Here is a 27765-nt window from a genome sequence, read left to right on the forward strand (position 1 = left end):
TTTCACCTTGGGCTATCGGCTCCTCACTTGGGGACCATGTGAAGGGAGCCGATATTAGATGACACATGGTCACAATGTGTGTGCTGGCAGGTCTGCGCAAGGCATACTAGACAATGTTTAATTAGGTGCTGGAATAAACATGACCAAAGGGACACATTTTAAAATGGTGCTCAAAGGGGTTAAAGTCTTTTGAAACATCGTGAACGGGACTTCAGCGCCGTATCCAGAACTATTCAAAGGTGACTACGGGGTTTCATAAAGTTTTCCAGATTACCTCACTAGGGCAGTATTTACCATGGCTCTTTCCTTCTCCTTGGTGTTAACCATTTTTGAGACTCTCCTAAATACCAGGTACCAAGACTGTGTTAGGGCAGGGCATAACTTTTGGTAAATCAGGGTGTCGTTCTTACGTAAACCAGCCCTATGACTGCTTTAAACGAGGATAACACTTTTGTGATCAAGATCCTGATTTGGAACCAGTTCTACTGCTGTGAACTAAGGAGAGTGGCAGCAACAACCAATGAAAACGTGTGGCTTGCTGTGTGACTTTTCTACTAGGGTCCTCTAGAAAACAATTGGGTTTTGATTCAATAATGTTATTGTTAATTTTTGTAAAGCGCGCAAATGTCCTGAGGCGTCTTGGCACTGAGAAGTCAGAGGTGTTTACTGTGTCAGTGTAAGAAGGGAGCTATCTGGAATTAGGAAGTAAAAGCTACGATTTGAGGTCTTTCCTGAATCTAAATCGCTTCTAAAACCAATACACACTATAACTGCACATTCAAAGACTTCAGTAACATCTGGAGATGCAATGTGTTATCAGCAGAAGATGGCTGTACAAGAACACATTTTGACAGATCAATTTAGGATTCTATATAATGTGCTGCACTGAAAGGATGAGGTTCTTAAAAACAATAACAAGAATATTCAAGGGGAGCAAAAAGTACTAATAATATCTAAGGAAATGGGAAAGGATGCTATAAAGCTTCTGGGTTAGCGGAGTCCCATCACCCACACTGGCAAGATAACTGGCTCACACTTTAATGTATCAGCTTTTGCCCCCTTTGTCATTTTTCGACTAACCCCAAGACAAAAGGGCTACTCTGCCAGTCCCGTTTTTAAACGAACAGCCCTAAGCATGTAGGGACTTGCAGGTCATACTTTTAATAGAAAAAGTGAAACACAAGGCCTAGGACATTTAGGGGCTCAGATAGAATTTGACAGAGAGTGTACAATCCATCAGGGTGACGCAAGATAATACCTCCGCCATCTCAACTGTACTTTGTTCTTCAAGTTTAGATATGACCACTGATCTGGGAGTCATCTCTGTATCTTCAACGGAACCACTAAGGGTAGTTCCCTTCAAAGTACAAAACATTTGGTGGATAGACGCTGTAAGTTTTGATGGACATTCACCAAACTTTGTTTTTTAGATACACTCTACCACAGCGGGAATTTAGTTTCTGAAAAACAAAATGACTTCTAAACCCTGGGAGTTTTCTCCCTGCATGAGGGGGTCATGTTTTTTTTCTTTTTTCGGGCCGTGTTGGGGACATCCCCGCCACGTTTTTCCTGGCAATGATGGACTGAAAAACCCCATGCTACCATCTGCTGTAAATAGAGTGGGCAGTCTAATGGCTTTACGTTGGGCCATCAGAGGAGGCTTTCCTTCAACACAGCCAGTGCAGGAACTGCCGATATAAAACTTATGGTCCGCATGTCTGTAAATGAGAGGGCGGACTAAGAGTTCGGTGGACAGGGTACTCCGTCACATATATGATGGACTACCCGGTCAGCCAAACTCTAAATCAGACGGCTTGTCCAGTTGTCCCAGAAAAACAGGACTGGCTGAAACCTAACCTTTTGATGTGTTGGCAGTTGATACCAATGCCAAATGTTTACATTCCTCTTCACTCGCGTTACCATTTGCGCATTAATGAAATTGAGGAAACACTTGACACCTCAAACCGGTTTGAGCATACATAAATGTGGGTATTTTACGTTTTTGTGAGCAGGTTATGAGTATGGTTTTTCAACAAGGACAATTAGTTTTTTTTGCCTGGGACTGCGCCATGAGCAGGTCAACAAGAAAACAGTGCAGCTAAATAAATTAGCGAGCTCTTGTCGGCTTGAAGACAATAATGGACCCCAGATGAAATGACAACACACTTTCCCTAATGTCTGAATATAATGTAGAGGTCCCATCTGCCGCCCAAGTCTTCTGTGCAGAATCCCTTTGTCAGTTTTTTAGGTCTTGCCTGACCCAGCGCATGCGCTGGTTTGGCGAGACTTATTGAGAGGGCTCCAAAAAGGGCTACCAGGCCAGCCTAGAGCTACTGTGCATGTGCGCGCGCTTGACCGCGATTACTCTCACTTTCACAGCCGCTTTGATGTTGGATCGTGATTGTGATCACTTTCACTTTCGCGGCCGCAGGGCCCGCTCGGCATAGCCAATAGGTCTCGCTTTTGGGACCTTATAAGTATTTAGATATGCAACTGTTGCATGGCTAAACACTTATAAGGTCCCAAAGGCGAGAACTATTGGCTAGGCCAATGCTTGTCTAAATTCCATTCTACATGGAATCCGTGCACTAAAAAGCCCTACTGGTGGACTGAAAAACCACAAAAAAGGTAACAAATAATTATATTCATTCAGTTCTACCAGAGCTGTCAGTACAGCATATCTACAGGTACAAAGTTATAGGGTCATACGGTTTACCCCCAAGCCCTACTAAACAGGTGGGCTGCCCATGGAGGGTCAGGGTGTTTTGTTGAAGCGAGAGGAATTTGCCTTTAAAGAGGGGTGCACGTCGTTTGGTGAAGTTCCCGAGAACTGACCTCTTAGTACCGATTTTAGTCACACAGAAAGCTACAACCCTGCTCTTTCATCCTCACCTCAAATAAATGCTCCCGTGCCTCGCTTTTGTAGGCTACTTATCGCTATAACTGCAAAATGGTTTTACATCAACATTTCAGACAACTACATGAAAGATTTCCTAAACAAAACTTGCTATTGGGCAAAGGCCGAGCACACCGATATTTAAGATAGAAAGAATGAATTATATGTAGGACTCCACACGTTTATAGATTAGGACAATGCAGAAACCATCTATTCACCAATCAGCCTGCAGTGAGAAAGGCTGAAAGCATGACCAGAACACAACTGTGCAATAAAGCCCTGAATTGTACAGAGGAGTGAGCAGACGTGATACTTTAGGGAGTGTAATCCAGCGTTTGGTTCGAGATTGGTGCAAGCCTCCAGCAGCACCGTTCTTTCAATGGCAAACCGAAACAAGCATTGGCAAAACCAAGAGGTTCTGCCTATGCCAGATCGTTTTTATTTTATTTTAGACATGCTGCACAGCAGCGTGGGCTGCTGTGCAACATTGCATAAAGTTGGAAAAAATGCGCTATGAGACTGCCAGCATTGACAGTGTGATAGCGCTGCTGTGCAATATGTCTAATAGTGGAAGGGTCGGAACAACACCAGGGAGGGGCATGGGAGAAGGGCGGAAGCAGCAACAGACAGTGGGAGGAGGGCATGGGGGTCAACACCAGCAAGCTGCAAGGATGAGAAGGGAGAAGCAACTACGGACAACGGGAGGGGACACAACATGAGCAGGCTGCAGGGGAGGAGGGAGAAGCAACGATGAACATCTGGAGGAGGGCTGGGGGGCAAAGACTGACCAGTGCCATGCTCTCTTGTAGAATGCATGGCAAAAAGTTAGAAAGAAAAAAATACCATAAGCAGCAGCGCGGCCACTGGAGAGACACTGGTCACAAACAGGAAGCTGTGAGAGGTTATTGTTCCACGTCAGACCAAAGCCTGGGAAGAATGCAGGAGGAGGCAAGCAGCCAGGAGGAAGCAGGAGGTGCAGGGCACAAGTCCTAAACAAGCATTGGCATAGCCAATAGGTCTCGCCTTTGGGACCTTATAAGTGTTTAGCCATGCAACAGTTGCATAACTAAATACTTATAAGGTCCCAAAAGCAAGACCTATTGGCAATGCCAAGCTGCAGTGCGGCCGCAAAAGTGATCGCGATCAAACATCAAAGTGAAAGTAATCGCAGGCTTGTGCGTGGCGCACGCGCGCGAACATGCACTGTAGCTCTAGGCTGGCCTGGTAGCACTTTTTGGAGCCCTCTCAATAAGTTTCGCCAGACCAGCGCATGCGCTGGGTCAGGCGAGAGCTAAAAAAAGAAGTGGGGGGACGCGGACGTCACGACAGGAAGTGACATCACGAAAGGTGGCTTGCACCATCAGACTCATTGCCTCCCCTCGCTCACCCCTTAGATGCGATTGCATCAGAGAAGCCAGCGCGTGCTTGAGCAACGTTCTAAATGAGCTCCTGTCTCGCCCCAGAGAGGCAAAAGAGTGAATTTGTAGCTCTATTTGCTCAAGTTATCGAGCTCCCGGTAAAATAAGTGGGGGGACGCCGTCTACCCGCGTGGAACCAGACTTGAGCCCTGAGGAGGTGTGACCAATAAGAAGCAAGGAAACAAGAGCGATGTGGAAGCCAAATAATGGTAAGAAATGGGTGGACTTCAAGACAGTTTTTACATTTTTTTATAACAACAATAGATTTCACTGACAGCGCAATAATGCTGTTCAGACTAAAACAAAAAAGTCCTGAAATATTGACGAGCCAAACAAAAACAACACTTAGAATATATACACAAGACATTAAATGTCAGTAGCTGTCACAGAGCTGTTGCACAATGTTCAATGTTTCATGAGCCAGAGCCTTTTACCTAATCTTTAAATGCTTCCCAGCACTTTAACCTGATTTTTTTAAAGAATGTTAGAGTTTTACACGTTTACTGTCAAATGCCTTTTTTGGAGAAAACTTTACACGAGTGAAAAAATAAAGAGCACTGATCTAAATTAAGCATTTCTTGTGTCAGGCAAGAAGACTTAAGTATAATACATGGGCCGTTTGAGTGACACGCTGGGAGCAACATTTCCACCACACCCATCCTAAAAATACTACCTATGAAAAAAACACAATCACAGAAAGGTGCAGAGCATCTTCATCCAGTCGAGCAAGATTCCTCGCTAGTTGTGTCACCTGGATTTCTTCTCACTGCAGTTCCTCATTCTTGATGACACTGAAGTTTGCGTTGGCTGTCTCTGTGCCTCTAGGCAACTAGACGCAGGTGGCCTAAAACATGCAAACTTCATATACCCTTTGGTTCAACTAGATCTTTTAGCGGAGTAATGCTCCTAGACACTTTACCTCAAGAGACGAGAAATCTGAAACCTGTCGACAGGCGTCACCTACGCGACCATACAGTGAGCAAGTATTCACGGAGATAGAAGGCGTCACACCAAAAACACAACCTGTTCTGGTGGAGGAACGTCTGAGACAGGAAAATCAGGTTGTTTGTTTCTCGTCAAACGAACCTGGTAAAGCTAGTGCAAGTGCCACATCAAAGAAAGCACTAATAATCTTAAGGATCATGCTTTTCAGTTTACTGTTCAATTCTGTCTCTGGCTCTCATTTCCATCAGTCCCCTAACTGAGCATTGAAACCACCCTGTCTTAGTATCCATCGATGTTAAACCAGTAGTCCATCCCAGGCCTTATTTACAAAAGTAGGAGTTGTTGAAAGATAAACTGGTAGGGTATTTCAGAAGTGTGCTGAAGTACAAAAGGCTGCTTGCAGGCCTAGATTGGTCTCTAGTAAACACGGGAACATTTTTAATTACACAGGTGAAATTTGCAAAGTCGTGGATTTAGCGCTATGTAAAACTTGTGAAATTTCACAACATTTCACACTACAAAATTCTGCATATTTTTTACTCGCTAGAAACTGGTTAGTGCAGAAAATATCTTTTAAAGTGGCATTTTCCGCACAAAGCAGTCTCCTGCCACCATTTCATCAAATGCAAAAAGAACAATTGATGGACAGAATGCAGAACAATGTCATACATTCACCCCAGTACAGAGATCTGGGCCTAAAAACCATCGTTTTTTTGCTCACCATGCCATTCCAGTTTGGACCCAGCCATATGCAAATCAGTCTTGACCCTGCACCCAATGGGAACAGTCCAGCCCGAACTGCCAGGCCAGGTCCTCTCTGGACTGGAAACAAGCATCCTAGGACAGGTTTCGGGGTTTCACCCCTCTTCAGCCAGGATAGCTTGACTCCAGTGGTATGGAGAACACGGGACCCACGTCTGGGCATACCCGTCCCACTCGGGTGTCAAATGCAAAAAGAGCATTTGATGGACAAAATGCAGCACAATGTCAAACATTCACCGCAGTACAGAGATCTGGGCCTAAATCCATCGTTTTTTTGCTCACCATGCCATTCCAGTTTGAACCCAGCCATATGCAGATCAGTCTTGACCCTGCACCCGATAGGAACAGTCCAGTCCGAACTGCCAGGCCAATTCTGCATATTTTTTACTCGCTAGAAACTGGTTTGTGCAGAAAATGTCTCTTAAAGTGGCATTTTCTGCACTAAGCAGTCTCCTGCTGCCATTTCATCAGGCTTCTATTTTTTACGCACACAAAAATCAAGCTAAACACTGGCATACCACATTTAATGATAGAGATTATTTTGCATAATTTCATGAATTTCCCACAAAATTTCAAGAAATTTTGCAGGTGATGCTTGGGGAGGGAGAGAAATCATGCAATTTCACCCCATCTCTAGATCAGGGCCCACTGCATCTGCAGAGCAACCCTGGATGTACAGGTGACAATTCTCAACAAAGTTTGTGCACTTCCTCCTCAGTGACAAAACGGCCCTAGCAATGCGGACCAGCAGATTTGCCACTACCTACCAGCGCTACCTACAAAGAGACTGGCTCTGGTGAGCCCTGGAGGGTTCACTGGAGTACGGATGGAGGGCAAGGTAACAAGGGGTTCTATACTGGTAGCACAGAAATAAGGCTTTATGTTTCGGGAGAAAAGTAAAAAAACTGCCATTATTTTCTACACTCCCCAACCTCACGATAATTGATTATACCTATACTAGTCCTGTTTATACATACATCCATAATATTAAAAGTCAATTGCTAGGTGTGGAAATTGAGGGAGAATGAGGGGACTTATTTAGCAATGGTATCTGAAACATTGGGAGGTTGATGCATCAATCAAGAGTGATCATCCTAGCAGGATACGTAAAAACTCAATAATCCACATTTGGTGTTGTGTCTATACAAATACGGGTTTGCTGGATTCTACACGAAACAAGCAGGTTTACAGCACCCTTTTTTCGTGCTGTTTATTGCACGACCAATGTTTATTGTAGCTTCCAATTAGCAGCATAATGTTTATAGACTACAAACCTGTGCTCTCGATGCTTACGAAGGGCGCTGTGATGGGAGCTGTCAAGTATTTGATTCAATAAACCTAAAGGTTGGCAATCGCACTTCACGACAAACACAATGTCCAGGGTTAAATCTCTATTTTGTACCAAGCGACACAGGTGCGGTTATACCCCAGTATAGATTATCTAAGCACCTATTGGGCATGGACAGCAGTTTAGAGTCCATAACATTGTGTCGTTTCACAAGAATTATTAAAATTAAATGTAGGAGATTTAATTTGCAGGAACCTGCAGGCTGCCGCCTCTAGGTGAGGATGCAAAGTTTCAGGTTATGACAAACAGCACTAGCCTTTTTGCTTCTAAACGCCCAAGTTAAAATCAGTACTTGTGCTTGATATGCCACGAGTGTGCTCAAACACAATACACAAGTGCAGTGCTTGTGCCTTTGAGCTCAAAGGGGTGGATTTCAACGTAAGAGGGAAAGAGGGCTTTCTAATGTATCTGGAATATGGGAAGTGCCTGATGGCCACCACAACACCCAAGAGCACTCCATGAAAGCTATACCACTCCCACCATAGGAAGCCCTCCCCTACTCTGCTCACAACAATGGCTGCAGGACACTTGTAGCTCAAGAATTATAACTGCATGGCACCATTTCTGCACCTGCAGCAACACTTTTAGACTTTAGCCTAAGACGAAGCCATGATAGAGCACGCGTCCTTGCTTTTTTTGGGAGGGGGGTGGCACACACTTCTGCTTACCACCTGCTTTGTTTTTCCAGTTCCAGGGCGTGTTTCCATCCTAAACAGGGGCAGTGGTGACTAAATGAAGCCTTAACACTGCTATGGGGCACGCAGTTTGAGAGGTGCATGCTCCTTGTACACATGAACATGGAGCTGCATCCCCACAGACTCAGCATTGGGCTACGGCTGTGGAACTTCAAGTTCAGAACAAATACTTCAAAACTTCCATCTCTTTAAAACCTCTAAATGCATGCTAGGCCTAAATCCATTACCCAATAAAACGAACTCGGCCGCTAAGATAGCACAGTCGGTAAATTGCATGCTGCACATTTATGAATGAAATCAGATTTAATACTAGAGAAGTTGGCGGAGTACTTTGTTCCAAGAGAAAGACAGAGGGGAAATAAAATAAAATGCACTGTGCTAGGTAACAGCACCACAGAGCAGCAAGTCAGGCAACAATCACTATGTAAAAACACATTTGTGGTGTGTCTACCAATAACAGCCTATGAATAACACCACATAAGATGGATCGACATAATGTACACAGCAATTAATCATATGTGTGTAACTAAAACTCGTATTCAAGAGGGGACGTGTGGCTACCACAGAGACTTCCCCCACAGGTCCACCCATCAGAAACATCTACCACCAAGACCGGACACTACTGTGGCTCAGAGGCGCTCTTGCTCTTATGATCATGGTACACATTGCCAGATATGTACCATCTGATCACATCACATCCATCACAAAGAGAAAGTTCAACACAACCGAGCTTTCGAAGATCTCCCGATACTTATGACTATTTCGGAAACAGTCTTGGTTGACCTGGAGACCACAACTAAATGGAACACGAAGGGCGATCAGTCAATCGAGGCATTCCAACAAGTGTTTGGGGAAAACGTCTGCCTATAACCTCACCCACCCCCATGTGCATGTTTCAATGGCTGCCAAAAAGCGAATATATTTTTTAAAAGGTCATAAATATAACAGTGAATGTATATTTATGCATCCTATATATGTGTATGCCTGCCCATGTGAATATTAATATTACATGTACATACATGTGGGTATATGTAGATGTGTTTATGCTTTGTATACATATATGTGTATATTGTTATATATGTTTACACACACACACACACACACACATATACACACACACACACACACACACACATGCATTTATGAGGGGAAAATAAACTTCCATGTCTCCTTTTCTTCCACTTTCAGACTACAAAGGATCACATACATGCTTTCCAAACTGCTATCTACCTTCTCATCCAAATAAAAGGTGCACACATTCACCACTCCTAATAGCATCTCATATATTTCCTTAACTAATCCATTTTAATGAATCTATCCCATTTCAAAAATCTAGAGTAAATGCATGAGTTCTCGAGAGCACAAACTTAACACATCTAATCCGACAATGAAAAAGAGGCACATGTTGCTAATCTACTACCGGTTTACCTCTAATATTGGGTTCCGGAGTAGTGTGCAAATTGCAGCAAAGTGCTTAAACGCCTCATCAGGGTTAGTAATCCCTATATATGAGTACAATTTACATATACAATTACCATGTCCACAGACTATCCTGCCAGGCCAGCTGATTTGTAAGCCTACGATCTGCTACACTCTCCATGACAATATTGATAGAACAAACAGCTGATGATGTTTCTACACTATGGCGTATTTGATGACAGAAGATAAGACCACGTATTACCAGTTTTTCAGCTTTTGGTGTTCCATCTTGAGTTTTTCTGTCTCTTATACAGGGCAGATGTTTGCCATATGCAGCTTTCTTGAATTATGTGCTGGCACCTCTTTGAGGGCTTTCAATTTACACCATCACGATGCTAAGCTAAGACAACTCAGTGGACTAATGCTGTTATTATAGGAATCAGAGTGCAACCTACAGGTCATAGGTTCTAATCCCGGAGGGTCCGAGTAGCTTTTCATTCTTCTGAGGACAATAAACTGAGTACCTTTGAAATGGGTAATAATTAACATCTGCCAGCAACACCTAGAGACCATACAAACGGTAGAGTGTGCTATAGAAGGTATCAATTATTACTCAGCGCCTCCATATTTTGTAATAACATTTTATTAGCTTCTGTTGGAACAGCAAATAAGCAGGAGTGAACCCATGGCAATGAACATATAAATTAAGAAAATAAATCAGGCTAAACAATGTGACCTTTACATTGAGGTCAGAAAAAGCATTCCTCCATAATAAGTACATTTGACCTCACTTTCACATTTACTTGTTCGCACGATTTTAAATGGATGTCTACCCTTCTAATCATTTTATTTCCATCATTTTGGGAGAAATCCCTCTTCCTTTCCAAAAGTGGTGCGCTTATGCTTCATATATAGCTGCTTAAATAAATACTGTACTAAAGAATCTGATCTTTCGCAGCTGTTCCGATAACCTACATGTCTACTAGTGCTGGACAGTAAGGCAGACATGCATTATCAGAACTTGCAGGATATCAAACCAGTAGCATCCCAATACTACCTAATGTTCTGCTCCTGCAATAATGAACTGACATCCATTTAAGATTGCAAGACGGACGCTAAGCTACCGTGCAGGATGACTCAAGTTCTAAAAGGAACAAATCGGAGGACGGTTGAAATTGACTGACTCCCCACTGTGAGGATTCAGCGATCAAATTTATAATAGATTATACACTGCACCCTTAATTTCAGATACAATCAGATTTTATCAAATCTTGAGGAGATACCACATTTTTGAATTCAGTACAGACCGCAAGAAAATGTGTTCTTTGCCCTGAAGAAGTCCGAGAATGAAACGTGTTGGCTACGGTCTTTTTATCTTGCTGAAAAAGAAGCTATGAATAAAGGATTTGATGAGAACAACTCTGCTGAATTGCCATTACTTTGAAGAAATGTGTATATAAAATGAATCACCGTTTGTGAATATTAATTGAAATTAGAGTGCTGGACCATTGTGTGTTGTTTAAGATCGCAAAGCATAATTGTTTAACTATTTTTGGAGAGCAACAGAAAACTTTGTCACAACAAATGGCACAGGCAAGCAAATTCATTTTGCACATTCACGTGGTATATGCTGCTCAGCCAAGTGCTGGTTGCCACCAGAAGGAAAGGTTAATGAACCAACATTTCCACTAGTACCTCAGTTCTCTATTGCGGTAACTCAGTTGGATAATACACCTGCTACAGAGAGGTTTTTAGAAGCTAGAGGGTTTGAAGCTCGACTGGCGACTCAGACTTGTCTTTCGTTTTAGTGACACGAAAAGGATGCAAACGAATTTGATAAATACATGCGATTCTGAAAAAGTACTATACAAGAAATGTCAATAGCTCTCACTTTGTTTTCATACTTCTCTGATGAACACATCTGAATTCAGGCGCTTGTTGCTGTTAGACACACAAAGTGTCAACACTGGATTTGTGATTACCAAAACAACCATCCTGTCATTAGATTGTAGCCGATTGCAAAACAGGTGGTAAGTGGGGATAGACTGCCACTATTCAATGTTTAGAGCTTATTAGCGACAAGCTATGGGCATGAAGGCCGAACCTCAGCATCACTTTTACGGGTACTTTCCACCACTTTGGCGAAACCTCTACATAAAGGTCAGCCACTATGAAGGAAAAAGTGTGTCAGGCGGATTTATCGGATCATACCACTCTGGAAGGGGGATCTGCCATCTCCTGATAAGGTCACGCAGATGGGGGAGCCGCCGTCGGTGTTCGAATCCGCTCAAGAGCCCACGCTCGCCGCCCGCTCTCAGTTCAAGGTGAAGTATAAGCTGCCTGCGCCTAGGAGCGGCACTAATATCACCCAGGCCGAATCACGGCTGCATTGTTCTCTACCTAATCCTTGAGTTTTACTAGTTTAGTGACGGGCGAGCGAGTTTAAAAACGTCTGTCTGAGCTGTGTTTGCTCAGCACACAGAGCATCGAAGGATCCCGCGCATTCCGAGGATGCGGCTCAGAGCGAGGCGCGCGCCTGTTGACAAGGCCAAGGTCCCGTCAGTATCCTGGCGCGAGCCCGCGGCCGCCCACCTGGCGCGGGCGGCCGCCCACCTGGCGCTGCGATTTCAGCCCTGCGCCTTTGTCAGGCAGCAGCCCCCACCCGGCAGGCCGCCCTCCTGTTTCAAGAGTGAAATGGAACTTTTCACGGTAGTTTGTTGTAAATAACCAAGATCAAATAGAAAGGGATCTCCCAAGAGGCAAACAAAGCCCTTCCCTGGGAAAAGAAAACGCTCCTTTTCAGGCCTAGCATTTCCTGAAGCAATCCTTTTACTTTATCTTGGGAGCATATGAAGGCTTGTACTTCAATCTGGCCCCATACGAGGATGAAACGAGTGCACTTCACGAGAACACAGGTATTATTACCGCACCCTCCACTGTAGGAACACAATACCTGTCCAGGCTGACCTCCTGCACGCCACCCTTCCTCAGTGTGCCGCAGACAGCTCTCGAGTCGCACTGAATTCCTTCATGTAGAGCAAAAGGGCACATTCAAGCCCTCCTGGACTGGACTGAAGGCCTGTGGCCACGCTCTCCAGCGGCAATGGCTCACCTCGCCCTGGGTGTAGGTACAGTGGCGCTGCCCATGCGCTTGTATGTAAGGCGGAAGTTTTTAAATGCTTTCAATGTTACACGTATTTGGTGCACTACCGTTCCTTAATTCCGTGGCCTCTTGATACTGGTTCATATCAGGAGTGAATACTAGTGTATGATCACTGCAGATCAGGGCACAAGTCCTAAAAAAAGAAGTGGGGGGGGGGGCTAACCAGGTCAGGCAGTACGTAAGTGAAATCATGACGTGTGTCAACACAGCGCATGATGTCACGACTGTTGACATAACAGGAAATAACCTCACTGGATGTGACATCACAAGAAGTGGTATCAGATATTAAGACCTCATACATGTTTATCAGGTATATCATGAGTACATTTAAACACATGAGATTTAACAAATGAGATTTGGCGTCGGGGTAGTGCCAAAAAAGTGGTGCAATCTTGATGCAAAATCTGGGCCTCAACTAATATATATATATTTTTTTAATCCCCGTCACAAAGAAATTGGCAACGAGAAGCATGGCAGTAGATGTATTCTGCGTAATTGGTTGCAAAGTCTGCATTTAAATATATTTTATGGATGAAGAATCTGCTGGAAAGGTGTCCAGTAAATCTCAGTGAATTGTAATAATGGTGAGATAACTCTGGAGGTTAACATATTTGCTGGAGAGATCTGCGTTTTGTGAAGTCACAGATTTGAATCAATGCAGCATAGCAGGTTAATGTGTCTCCTGCAAAATACATCACGTAACATGCAGATGACAGATTTTTATGTAGATAGTAAGGCGGGCTGCTGCTTTTAACACACAGATCCTTTTGTAATCCGCAGTTCATAAATTGTAATCCTTGTAATATAGCATAGTGAGCTATGAAGGACATGTGACTCCTACACCTTGTAACCCGGTCTCATGTAACTCATCTTGTGCATTGATTTACACATGTACATGATTTATTGTCAATGTATAGTGTGTATGTTACGTAAAGAGCTCTGACACCCTGCATTGGGTTGCGTAGCGCTATAAAAAATAAAATAGTGCTATCGAAATTGTTATTAGTGTAAATACTGGGACAGACCAACACACCTGACATTCTTACAGTGCACGCATCTCTTATATACAGGGAATGACCAAAGGCAAAAGCATGCCTCTCTTAGGTACCGGATATAAGAAGCAGTGTGCCTTTGTTTCCCCTCCATGGCATTTACATTTAAGTGTGAGGTTCCAGGCCGCCCCCAACCAGGATATTCAAACAAAAGGATGCCCGATGGTCCCTTAACTTGGCCCAACTGGAGGTGAAATAAATCTCCATCGCTTCCTCCACATTGCTGCTGGGAATCAAAAGCAGGCAATGTGCTGGCGCTTCTGAACATGCCCGGGTGTCTGAAAAATGATACCGGGACAAGTTCAGCATATTTCAGTGGGTCCCAAGTTCTTGGCAGGGGGGACGGCGTTTCCCCTGTGAAAATAGTGGGTGGATGCCGTGTACCTGCATGTATCCCCGACTTGTGCACTGCTGCAGATTTACTAAATAGGGTGGAGTGGGGGCAAGGTACGGGTTAGAATGTTGGATGAGTCCTGATACCTTCTAGCTCACCTATGTGAGTGTGGTCAAATCAACGTCTGCTGGCTGTGAGATTTTACTGATGAAGTGTTGTATGTATTGAGGGATTGTTGCTTCTTGCGGTCCTCCACCTCATCTATGAAAGTGCAGCCAGAATGGTCAGCAGTTGTGAATTTATCTACAGAGGGGCTCAATGGAGTGGTCAGGATCGGTTGGCTCTTGTGTCCTTCCACCAAACTCGTTCATGTGTTCATCAGCCAAAAATCATTACAAACTGGTCCTGCTGGTCTGGGACATACAAATATATGCAAGTTGTCAGCATAGCACTTAAGAATCTTGGCATCCAAACTTAATGCATCGCTCACACATCTGACTTCCATTCCAACTGTATCATACAGTCTCTTCCTTCATCAGAGAACTCTCATGATATTATTTCTCCCAATGACTGGGAAGCACGAAGTTGAACATATCTTGGCCTACAGTTGTACGATACAATTTCAAGGCGAGACCCTCTCAAGCCACCGCCCTTTTTATTTGTTTATAGAAATGACTTAATTTCATTTTTATTGGGATGGGAACATCCTCCAAATCTCCTTTTCTTAATTATCCTTACCTCCCTATACCCCTACCCCAAAACCCTAAAAATATTTTTACCACCCTATACCCCTACCCACCCTAACCACTAAAATACCACTACCTATCCCAAACCCTAAAAAATTCCTTACTACCCTATGCCCTTGCCAACCCATTAACCCTAAAATACCCTTACAACCCAGTACTCTTACCCACCCCTAAAACAACCCTTATCACCTTATGCACATACCCTCCCCTCAACAATATATATATACACAAATATATATATATATACATTCACTGAAAAAACCATAGGTTTCAGGGGTGTTATAGTTAGCTGGACTTTTCACTTGTACAAAACCATTGAAATTCCCCCGTTATAGTTAGTTCAGCTAACTATAACTCGCGCGCCCGCAATGCACTGCTGATGACGTCACATATTACATCACTCATGACATGGTCAGTGACATCACTCATGACATCACTGATGACATCTCAAATGACATCACTGATGACATCACTGATGACATCATCCAGTGAATGTGTGTGTTTCTGAAAATTAAATATGTTTTATATATGTATATCTCAAGGTCGATGGAAGAATAAATGGGTATATAAGTGTCTAAATGGATGATTTGTTTTTGAAAAATTGATTGTGTAACTGACTGATTAAGTGTTTCATAGTGAATACATGGCTTAGTGAGTAATGTTTAAATATGTAAATATCTGTATCAGTCTCTCACTTTGTGTATAAGTGGCTGCATGGGTTGGTGAGTAGCTACATGGGTGTTTATATAGGTTATTAGTTGGTTTTATTAGTATCAGTCTGAGTGTCTGCATGGTTCGGTGGGGGTATTACGTAGTGCATAGGTGCATGAATGAATGACTCACTCTTTGTATGTGTTGAAGACAGCATGTGTGCAGGACTCTATGGGTGGATGAGTGAGTGTATGGGTGTGTTAGTGAGTGAATGACTGTCTCAATAGTGTCTTTATGAGTAACTACATATGTTTTAAACTAGTATATGTGACTATTGGTGTATATAAGCGAGTATATGTGACAGTGAGAGATTGAAAGAGTTCCTATATGAATAAGTATGTGTTTCTATAAGTGATTGTTTAAAAGACTAAGTATGTGTAAGTTTCCGTAGAAGTAAGTGTGGTGGTGTGTGTATAACTGTATATGCAAGTAAATGTATGTTTGATTCTTTATTAGCATGAGTGACTATGTGTGTGAGTACCTCTATGGATGAGTGGCATTGTGTAACAGGATGTATAGGTGTATGAGTACATATGATGAGTGAGTACATGTATGAGTGACTGTATAGGACTGTTGGTGAATGAGTGGATGTGTATGTGGATCTTAGAATTACTGTATAGGTTGTTGTAACTGGTATTGGTATGTCCATTGTTTTTAAAATTTTAATTTCTATTTTTGAATGTGTGTATCAAAGGTTATATTAGGGGAAGAGGAGGTCTGCCACTCTATCACAAGGATGATGTCATCAGTGATGTCATCAGTGATGTCATTTGAGATGTCATCAGTGATGTCATGAGTGATGTCACTGACCATGTCATGAGTGATGTAATATGTGACGTCATCAGCAGTGCATTGCGGGCGCGCGAGTTATAGTTAGCTGACCTAACTATAACGGGGGAATTTCAATGGTTTTGTACAAGTGAAAAGTCCAGCTAACTATAACACCCCTGAAACCTATGGTTTTTTCAGTGAATTTCTGAGGTTTTTTAAATGCTAATTCCTAACTATAACGTGCCTGAAACCTATGGTTTTTTCTGTGAATTTCAAACGTTTTTTAAATGCTAATTTCTAACTATGCCTACAGAGATAGGACATGTGAAGAAAGAAGAAAAAATGCACAGAAAGAAACAAAAGAAGTGCAGAAAGAAGCAACAGAAGTCCTCAAATACGAAGATAAGTGCAGGAAGAAGGATAACGTGCAGAAAGAACAAAAAGAAGAGCAGAAAGAAGCCTTGTTGCAAAATCATCCTGTACCCTCAACTTTTTCAGACGGATACTGGTGGTAACTGAGTCTGACTAACCAGTCCTAGAGCCAGTGCTATGTTAAAAGACACTTAGAATACAGTGAAAACACCTACATACACTAGGGAACATTATGCGTTGGGGTCCCCCTGTGATTATCATGACCTCCTCTGTAAGCCCCTAGTGTATAATAGGGCATGGGGATTAAAACTACCTCTTAAAACAGGCCACAGGGCGTTTTTGCACACGTTAACTCAGGCCTCGTCCCCTCCCTTCACCACTGTGTAAACACGCCCTGTGTCCATTTTTAGTTGGGAGATTAAGTTCATTTGAATCCTGAGGGTCCCTAGGGTCCAACTAGCCCACTAGGTACCTCCAGTAAGTGCCACAGAGCTGCGTTGCAGAGAGGTGTAAAAAGTGGCACGGCCTGGACCACCTCTCTGCAATGCAGCTCAGTGGCACTTACTGGAAGCACTTGGTGGGCTAGTTAGCCCCCAGGGGCCCTCAGTATTGAAGGGAAATTATATCCCCAATTTAAAACGTGCCATAGTGCGTGTTTGCACACGTCACCTCAGGCCCCGTCCCCTCCCTTCACCACTGTGTAAACGCGCCCTGTGGCTGTTCTAAGTTGAGAGATTAAGTCCCCCTGAATCCTAAGGGTCCCTAGGGTCAAACTAGACCACTAGGTACCTCCAGTAAGCGCCACAGAGCTGCGTTGCAGAGAGGTGTAAAAAGGGGCTTGGCCTCAGAACACCTGGCTGCAGCGCAGCTCCCTGGCGCATACTGGAGATGCCTGTTGGGGGCGCGTTTGCAGAGTGCTGCACGGAGGGGGCATGGCCTCCGGCACGATGCCAGTCTTTTATTTATTTTAGTTTTTTAAGAAGGGGGGCTGTTTGGTTCCCCTTCTTATTCTAATTTATTGGCCCTGATGACCCCATCCCCCAGGGCCAGTCTCCTAATTATATTTTTTTGACCCCAATCCCCAGGGCCGGCCACTGTTTTTTATTATTTTTAAAAAATATATATTTATAGACACACCTAGGACATGCTGGACAAACCGTACGTACCTATCACCATGACGATTTGCGTGATATTCATTAAAAGGCGACTATGCATGCAATGAATCCACGTGGAATGTATTTACACCACTAGTGAAGCTCTGACATGTCTGATGCCCTACCGTGCCTAATCCTGGTAGACACCCTTGTCGTTTATTTATACAAACATGGGTAGCTATTGACGGGCACATTTAATACACATGCACACCAAGCCATTCAAAGGGGATTCGACAAAAATTCGACCAAAACTATGCAAGAAACCCCCCTCACGGTTAATAAAACACACATCCACTGCCGGATGTGTAATACTTTTTATTTTACTCTCTGGAAAGGGGACGAACATCACTTGAGAGTCACAGCGTGCTCCTGACAGAGCCCAATGCTGTGTTACACCCACCATTGCCTGCCGAGTGCCACACACCTCTGTGTTGTATTCCACTAGCTAGTGCACATGCTATGACACTCTCTAGTCCATGTGCACTGTAACACCACCCCGTGAATATGTCATGCCACACTTGTCTTCGCACGGGTTATATTGCCCCATCTAACGTGCCTTTCTCGATGCCTATGTTATAACGCACAGTGCTATGCCATACATATTACAATCTGGGATCCATATCTTTGTCACAGTGCATATGCAACGTTACACTCCCCAGCACATATTTTATATTACAACTTTAGAGACTAGTTAGGTTACACAACACTGCCCTGTGCATATTACACTCCAAGGCGCATATCGCATAGCACGCGCTAGTGCCTGTGCTATCTCGCGCTCTCCCATGAATCTGTCATTGCGCACAATGTATTGCATATTATATTTCACGCCCGGTTCATCTTATATCACACTTTTTGGTGCATAGTTTATACCATACACTATATCTAGTTTTCATTTTCAATCGTGCTCTCAGGACTATGTTCTATATAACACTGTGTTCACCTACCCTTTTCACGGGCATTACATTTTGCGATAGGGGGTGGAGGGTCAGGGGGTGTTTCTGCCAAGTGAGCCTGGAGTCACAGTCACAAACGTCCTCTTCTTCCTGAATAAAAGTGAGATTATGCTGCATACTTGTTCATATTTTAAGTAGTTCGCACAGACACAATGTTTTAAAAACAATAAAGTTCCTAATACCCGCCTTCTCTGAACAGTTAGCTTGCTGCCCCATCCCCTTCCTCCCTATCCTCTGTTGTGTGAATCCATGGACTAGCCTCCTCCCTCCTGCCATGCATGGTCTGATGTGCTGCCACTGCCCTCAATTTAGTATGATGTACCAGTCCACTCCTCCTGCCCTCCATTGCCCAATTCTATGCCCCATCATTGACCTCCTGCTTAAACTCTGTGCTTAGCTTGCTGCCCCTATTCTCCTTCCCCCTGCCCTCCGATGTCTTTGTGCATGCCCCTGCTCCATCCTTTTTGCCCACCATGTCCCATGGACCTGCCACTCCTATCTACTCTGAGTGTTCTGTTGAGCTGCCACTCCCCTCCCACCTGCCTAGCATTGTCAGATGACTGTAACCTGTCCCTGCCACCTCCACCCTGCCTGTCCACATGCCATGCCCCTATCCTCTTCCTCCTGTCCTACATGGTCCATTGTACTGCCACACCCTTCTGCCCTCCCTGGTCTGTTGTGCTGCAACTGCTCCTCCTGCCTGCCCCGTGTGGTCTGTTGTGAGGTCCCTTCCCCTGAACTTTCTTGTCTGTGCACAGGTCCTGACCCTTCCTTCTATCCTCCATCGTCCTTTGTGCATGCCCCTCCACCCTCCTTCTTGCCCATCATAGCCATTGTGCTGCCACTAACCCTCCCACTTGCCATGCATGGTCTTCTGTGCTGCCATGGCCCCTCCCACCTTCCCTGTGTGGTCAGTTAGCTGCCCCTGACCCCCTCCCACCTTCCCTCCATGGTCTGTGTGTATGCCATCACAGTCTCACTGTTGCTCTTCATGGTGTGTCTTGCTTCTAGTGCCCATCCTGCCTGACCTCCATGGCTATCTTGCTGCTCCTGCCCTGCCCCCTTGCCCCCAGCCCTACTCCCTCCCTCCTGGCTTGTCTGTTCCATTGTAATGCCCCTGATCCATCCCTCCTGCCCTTTATGGTCTGTTATACTGCAGCTTTCTCTTCTGTCTGTCCATTATTGTCAGCTAGCTACCATTGCCTCTTGCCCCTCTGTTCTCTGTTGTCCATGTGCATGGTCCTGTCCCCTCCCTCTTGCTTTCTATGGATTGTTGTGCTGCACTCCCGTCCTGCATGCCCTGTGTGGTGTATTGTGCTGCTGCAAACCCTGATGCCTGCCCTGCAGGGTCAGTTTGGTGCACCTCTCCATGTCCCTCCTGTCCTCTGTTATCCAAGTCCATGTCCCTATCCCATTTCCTTCCATGATCCAATGTACCATACTTGCGAACATTTAGAACTTGGTAAGAGGGAGATTTTGAAAAAAAACTGGGGTATTGATTTTCCCCTTTGAGTTACATTGAAAAAGAGGATATTGTAGACAGGAGACAGATCAAATAAAGCCCATTTGAGCTTAAAAACATTGGACGTTTCCTGGCTGAATCGGGTCTGTTGGCATGTATGGTTGTACTACCATTGCCTCTTCCTTCTGCCCACAATGGTCTATTACATTGCCACAGCCTTGAAGGAGGGTAGATTTTGTATCACAGGGGGCCCCTGGCCCGTTCTGTCCACACCTGAAGTATGAGACCCTTGTCCTTGCCCTGCCAGCTGCATTTGTAGGCCGTATTAAATTGACCAGCGGGTCCTGTGTTGCTATATAATTATCCTGAGACATCCTTACCACTCAGCCAGCATAAAACCCCTGTGTAGGCCCTTCTGTTCAATATGTAGGCCTCTTTGTTAAATTGACCATAGCTCTGCAATTTTAGTGTATAGCAGTCTGAAGGCAGGTCTGCGAGGCCTTCTGATCCAAACTAGTAGCCCCCACCCTACCCGAGTGCTCCGTGCTCGGTATCAAAGTTCAACATCCCCCTGAAGCTGTCGACATACAGTAGGCTGCATCCTGGACTGGTACTTGCTTCCTGGGCAGGTTTCCCGCTTTTAAGGAAGTGGCAACCGCAGAGCGTCAAGTTAGGAGAACTGAGGAGATTTTATACATGAATATATTGAATTCCCGTACAATACCCATTATTTTCTGCTTGCTCTATGGAACTTACGATAAGCGATTGGCCTGAGAGACTGACCTTTTCACCCAGTCCATTGTCAGCATTAAGTGGGTAAATGACGAAATGTCTGGTAAAATCTGCAGACGAAGCTTTTGGGTAGCATACGTAGGTAGATGTAGCGTGCAAAGGAGCCCACAAAATGATATAAAAAGGGAGCACCCACAGATATCGACGGACTACCTCGCCGTCTGTATGTAGGTTAACAGGCAGTGCAGGTTTTCCCCAAGAGCTGGGAGCTCTTGTCTTCCTTTGCTTAAAATGTCTTGCTCTGCTTTGCTTGAAGTATCTTATTCTATTTTACCTATATGAAATGTCATGTTATGTTTAACCATTGTTCTCTTTACTTTTGCATTTAAAAGATTTTGTATTGTAATTGCAGGAATGCTTGCTCTAAGAGTAAACGTGAGTGTTCCTAGGTAACATTTTCCTTGGTGTAACTTGTTTCTCATGATGCATTTATAGATGTGTTTTCTCTCTCTCTCTGTCAGTACATTAATTGAGATACAGAGAATATTATGACAGCTGTATGATTATCTGGATTCTGTATTTTGTACTTTATGTCTCTATTCTGCGGTTTCTTTGAAGTTGCATCTTCTCATTAAACTGCCATTGTATTCTGCCTCCAATTCCATGTCTCATATGTCTGTTTTCTTCATTTTTGGAGCAAGCGTTCCTAGGCACCCTGGCTCAAATTAAGGTGCCCCTTTTGTCCCTGACTCACTCTCCTGCTCAGTTCTGTGGTGGCTCCCGGGGATCTGGGGACCGCCCCTAGCTTCCTTGACCCGTAATAGATCTTCCCTCCAACAGCCTCTCTTGCAAGTCCTGTATTGTTGGTTTGTTGCCCCTGCCCCCCTTTCCACTGCCCTCCATAGTCTGTTGTGCTTCCACGGCCCTTCCTGCCTGCTCAGTGTGGTTAAATTGTTGCCTTTGCACCCTCCTACCTGCCTTCAATTTTCAGAGTCCGTGCCCCTGGCTTCTGCCTCTCAACAGTATCCTAATGAACAACTAGATTGCTAACATTCTATATTTATTACAAAAGTGTGGAACGCCTGACATCATCTTGATGTAATCAAAACTGTAATACCTAGAGCATTTCCTTTAGAAATTACATATATGAGAGGGTCTTATTGGCATCAAAATTATGGTTAGTGCTCTAAAAGACTAAAATAAGGACATATTTTCTGAGTTTTCAAATAGCGACAAAGCACTTTTAAATTATTTGTTATCTTTATGTTTTTTTATCCAGTTGACCACTTGATTAAATGTTGCACTTAGGGGAGAGGATGTGGTGTTACTTCCAGAACTGCAGACTTTGCAACTGGGGAACCAGGTTGAAGTTTCTGCTTCAGCTCGACATTCTGTGATTCTGGTCAAATCACTTAGTCTCCCCATGTCTACAACCAAAATGAATTTGTTCTTGTGTGATGTAACCAATGCTCATGTAAAGCACTCCAATACCTGACAAGTCTGCACTATATAACACTGCAAAAACACAAAATAATAAGTGTTTTGCACACTTCTGTCATTGGGCTATATTTGGGCTACATCTGGGTGATTTTGGGCTACATTTGGGCTCTTTTGTCTCCGGTGGCCATCTTGGGAGATTTATTTGTTATGAAGTTTCCTAATTTCCTCATGTACTGCAGTCTCCTCAGTAGGAAATGCTTTCAGTTTTTTACTTTGATTCCATCATGAAGGTATTCAGATATGTCACACATTTGCCATAAATTCTGAATGTTAGCACTCTAGTTGCTCATTAGATCACTGTAGTAAAACTACTGCACCATGGAAGTCTGCTCCTGGTATTAAAAGTGCATGTTTCAGTCTGCATGTCAGAATTTTTTAATGAAATAGAAGAGGATTTGAGAAGTCACTCAAAATGTGCCCTCATTTTCTTTCTTCAGCATTAATCATAATTTCTATGGCAAAATGAACCTCCTCATTGTGTTCCTTTTTAAATTAAATGTTTTAAGTGTTACCAGTTTATTCCAATCAAGATGGCTTCAGGTGTGCCTTACTTTTGTCATAATGAAGACAGTAAGCGCTCTAGTTGTTTTTAAGAACATTCTGGGACATTCTGTCATTGGGCTATACTTGGGCTACATCTGGGTGATATTTGGGCTACATTTGGGCTCTTTTGTCTCTGGTGGCCATCTTGGGAGACTTATTTGTTATGAAGTTTCCTAATTTCCTCATTTACTGCAGTCTCCTCAGTAGGAAATACTTTCAGTTTTTTACTTTGATTCCATCAAGAAGGCATTCAGATGTGTCACACATTTGCCATAAATTCAGAATGTTAGCACTCTTTTTGCTCATTAGATCACTGTAGTAAAGCTACTGCTCACCAGGGAAAACTGCTGCTGGTATTGAAAGTGCATGTTTCAGTCTGCATGTCAGAATTTTTTAATGAAATAGAAGAGGATTTGAGAAGTCACTCAAAATGTGCCCTAATTTTTCTTTCTGCAGCACTAATCATACTTTTTATGGAAAAATGAACCCCCTCATTTTGTTCCTTTTTAAATTAAATGTTTTAAGAGTTACCACTTTAATCCAAGCAAGATGGCTTCAGGTGTGCCATACGTTTATCATAAGTAGGACTGTTAGCGCTCTAGTAGTTCTTTGGAACACTCTGGGAAGCTGCAGTAGAACACAAAGGAATCAACTGACAGTCTCTGCCCTTGTTGGATGTACATGTTTTACTGAGAATGTCAGACTTCATTCTCACATGACTGAGAAAGATAATGTGAATTTACAGAAAATAAGCTCTCAGTTTAGCCTATAGATCACCTTCCAAACCTCTGTGGTAAAAGCATGAGAAAATATTTTTCTCTCAATCATGATATCCCAGCAGAAGGCTTTTTCACATGGTGAAATCACCTTAGAACATACCACAATTCCTAAAATGAGTATGGTACCATCAACAAATGATTTATAATGTAACTAAAGTCTTAAAACCTTCTATTAACTGCAATGCTTTTTAATGAGGTGCTATCATGTATATTGGTCCCAAGATGGCTGCCAACACTTCTTGGATGAAGTGCTGACAGCCAATCAGATCTCAGGATGAGAAGTGTGGTTAGGCTCCGCCCACATATATATATGCTTTTAAATGCTATTTTCTCAGGAAATACTGAACAGATTTACACCAGACCTGCAAAAGGCACTTCCTTGACCTTATGGCTACCTCTCTGCCAAATTTCAAGTAATTCTGTTCAGCCGTTCGGGCTGTAGCTGTGTCTAAAGGTCCTATGGAAAAATGCATGGGGAAAACGCGTTTTGGGACCCCCCTTTTTTCTCGGCCCCTGCTTGACGAATCCCCCCGAGACTTTAAGGGTAGGAGCGGAGCATAGCGCCCCACCTATTTTGAAAATTTCGCGAGGATTCGTCGACCGGCGCCAAAGTTATTCCAAATAGAATGTTGCGGATTTCCTATGGAAACAGGGTCCTAACTATATCTACCTACTGGCGACCGCCAGTAGGTAATATATACACACACCATAACTATAGTTACCATGCATGGTAAAGGCATATGCGTGGTAAACATTTGCATTGTAAAGGCTGAGTTTTAAGGGCACTGCATGGTTAAAATTGCCATTTTGATTTAACTTTCTCTGTGAAAAAGCTGGTCAGGGCATGTTTGATGGGCCTTGTACGCAAGCATACATTGTAGGGGCAGCAGTTCCCCTCCAGGGCTTATACCAAAACATCTAATAATTACTTTTTACATTTTCTAAATGATATTACCTTTATTGAATGATATTAGATGTCATTTCTCAAAGCACTGATTTTCAGAAATTCCCAGGTATGTCTTTTAAAATCATTTGTTCCTACATTTCCTTCATCACAATCGCACAGAGCCCAAGGTCATACCCTACCTTTCCTTCGTCATTAATATCCCACGTAAACGATATAGCGTTGTAGGCAATCTCCTCGATGTTACTGATGGTATTGAAGCTCTCTTTATAGTCCGCTGTCAAGGCAAAAAAAGATAAATATATATATTAATGATTACTGCCAAAAAAGTGCTTCCCTAAGCTGCAGTTCCCCAGGGGTTAACAAAACTAGACTGAAACAAATCTTGGGTGGATCTTTCATCACCAGTTATGCATTGCTAATAAAATCGTTGGGAAAAAAAGGGAATGCATGTGACGCATGCCTGACAGGTACAGGCGGGGTGCTGCTATGTAGCAGTATTAGCAAATCCACCTCCCATGACGAGGATACAGCTCTTCATAGAAACTTTTAAATGGTAAACAAGGATCTGCATGTGAGTTTTGTTTCGGAGCAGGTGATTAATCTGGCCTTTCTTCAAAGAAGGTTGGACCGAGGCTCGGCTTGCGCACTCCGATGCTTGGAACATGGCCACCCTCCACTCGTCTACAAACAGATGGTGGTTTCCTTTTTAAAGAGCTGAAAAGACATTTCCAGGTAGGGAGTTTGAGGGAGAGGCTCACAATAATAACTTGTTTCCTACTGTACACAGGTTTTAGAGGTTGGATTCGGGGGAAGACATTTTACGCAGATTGCAGGTGTAATTCTAAAGCGGACGGGAGGGCACTTTGGGCCATGATGTGGTTTTTTTGAAAGGTCTATTTCAAAATTGCATTTGAGCAGAGAGCATGAGTGCTGCCAAAAAAAACTAGGTTCAAGGTTTGGCACCAGTAATTAAAGATTTTAGGGGAGGGGGGAGGAAGTGCCTTACCTATGTCAATGCATCTTTGTTTAGCGGTGTGTTGTCGCGAGTGCCAGTACTTCCAGTGCCTGAGCTGATCCTCTCGACATTTATCTTCAGCAAACACAACCATGATCACACTCTAGACAAAACAAAACAAAAGGGAGACTTAACAATACCACAAAGCTTATTCCAGAGAAATGGGTATTTAATAAAAATGCATATTATTGTAGTTGGCAAAAAAAAAATTTTTATTGCGTGCAGCTGCATGTTTTTTAGTGACTTATATTGAATTTCCTTGCCTCGCTTCATTTGCTCTGCAACATATGTGGCCCTGAGGGTGACAGAATAGCACCAACAGTATGGACATGTGTGTTTATGGTGGCATTCCACTTTGTGCATTTACAGGTTATTTATTATAAATATTTTTTTCTGCATATGTCTAGATACAAATACTGCCTAATACTATCCAGATACTGAGAGGGCCAAAAGATCAGCACACCTCAGCTAATGGTTGTTATAAGTGTAATTCATGTATAGATCAGCCCCCATTATGAGATGATGGTTGATCACAGCTCTCATTCATGACATATGGAGTTACCAGGCATACAGCAATTTCATTTATATATGATGAGTTTACTCTTTACAAGCCAAGTCTGGTGGCTTGGTGGACTAATGCATCCACTGTTAGGGCCTTTGTTTGACATCATGGTCACAGGTTCAAATCCCAGCGGTTCTACTCGGCCTTTCATCCTTCTGAGGTCGATAAAATGAGTACCATTGAGTGGGGTACCAATAAGCATCTGTTATTCACAGCCAAGATACCCTTCTGGGTGAACGTGTGCTTTACAAATACACGTTATGTTTTCTGTGCCCTTTTCCCTTCCCCTTAATTCCCCCTTCCATGCTGTCGGCAGTGACCTGAACTTTATTTTTCTATGGTAAGGGGATAACTGACCTATAGGGGACTCCCCATAGATAAAGTGCATGGAATAAGCAACTTAAGTCAAGCTTAGAAACACAATAAGATGAACACAAACAATATGTTCTTTAACAAAATGGTTTTGTGGGTTGCTCTTGTGTTATCCTTTCCTCAAATGCTAATTGTGCTGAACAGATGTTGGTTGTTCCAAGCCCTATATCTATGGTGCAAGCATTAAGTTCCATTACCTCGGCTCCTACATTGAATAGAATTCAGGTTACTGCAGCTGGAAAAAAAGCAGAAATGCAGGGAAGGGGGAACCAAGAAAACTTCCTTCGCTTCCCAAGGCTTTGAAATACTCATAGGATTGGGCAACCGATGGTCACATGCAAGACAACCTCTACCCCACCAACAGCCCTACTAAATTTTCAGAGGCCAACAGCCAGTTTCCTATTCTCACTTTGACCAGTCAGGGTATGAAGGTGAATGGGAGAGATGAGAAGCAAAAGTAATAGGGCCACGAGAGGGATTGGGCAGGAAATGGATCAGTGACAGACAAGGTGAGTCTGACATTTTGTCTGTGACAGGGTGGTTGTGGTGGTGGCTCTGGCAGGGGAAATTTCAAGAAAGGCTTTGAATTGTAGGAAGTCTTGCTATGTCTAGTGTGTAGCTTTTAGAAAGAGTAGTGAAAAAGCACTTGGAGAAGTTAAAGAGAATGAGGTCTATATTAGGACACTAAAACCGTGGGTTGATTGTAAAAGTGAGGTGGCTTGTTCTGTGCCAATGACTGTAACAGACCACAATACAGCTGCTCCTTTGTATTATGCAGCATTTTATGTCATTCCAGTAAGAAGAATGAGTTCCATTGGGTAGGTTTGTGATCACAAATGAGGTTGGTTCGCCCTGCCCTCCCTCAGGTTGAGACTACCACCAGATGTTCATTCTATTGGCTGGTAACATGGAAGGATAGATGAAGGGCCCCTTTATAGATCTGGGAAGAGAAAGACATGCTCGTGACGGGTCAAACAGCTGAATGGATACAACAAGGCCCTACAGAGGGGTGAAGATCGCAGGTGGGGTCAGAGCATTGGTCCATGGCTACGGTGGTTGCGGAGATGTCTACCTGTGTGAGTGAGGAGTCTACAGATACAAGAGGGTCCTGAACTGTGCATTAAACAGTGAATAATAATGGGTTCAGAGTACAG

General features: G+C 43.5%; 1 protein-coding gene across 4 annotated transcripts in view; it reads right to left on the bottom strand.

Moving 5' to 3' along the window:
• The window catches only part of GRHL1 (grainyhead like transcription factor 1), a 352334-nt gene that overhangs the window by 39300 nt on the left and 285269 nt on the right, over window positions 1-27765 (bottom strand). For all 4 annotated transcript variants that reach the window (XM_085610721.1, XM_085610718.1, XM_085610717.1 and 1 more), the window contains exons 7-8: window positions 25669-25780; window positions 24842-24936 (exon numbers count right to left, since the gene is read on the bottom strand). In XM_085610721.1, coding sequence (XP_085466847.1) covers window positions 24842-24936; window positions 25669-25780 — 207 coding nt within the window. The remainder of the gene's footprint in view (window positions 1-24841; window positions 24937-25668; window positions 25781-27765) is intronic.

Source organism: Triturus cristatus, chromosome 6 (genome assembly GCF_964204655.1).
Source record: "Triturus cristatus chromosome 6, aTriCri1.1, whole genome shotgun sequence".
NCBI lineage: Eukaryota > Metazoa > Chordata > Amphibia > Caudata > Salamandridae > Triturus > Triturus cristatus.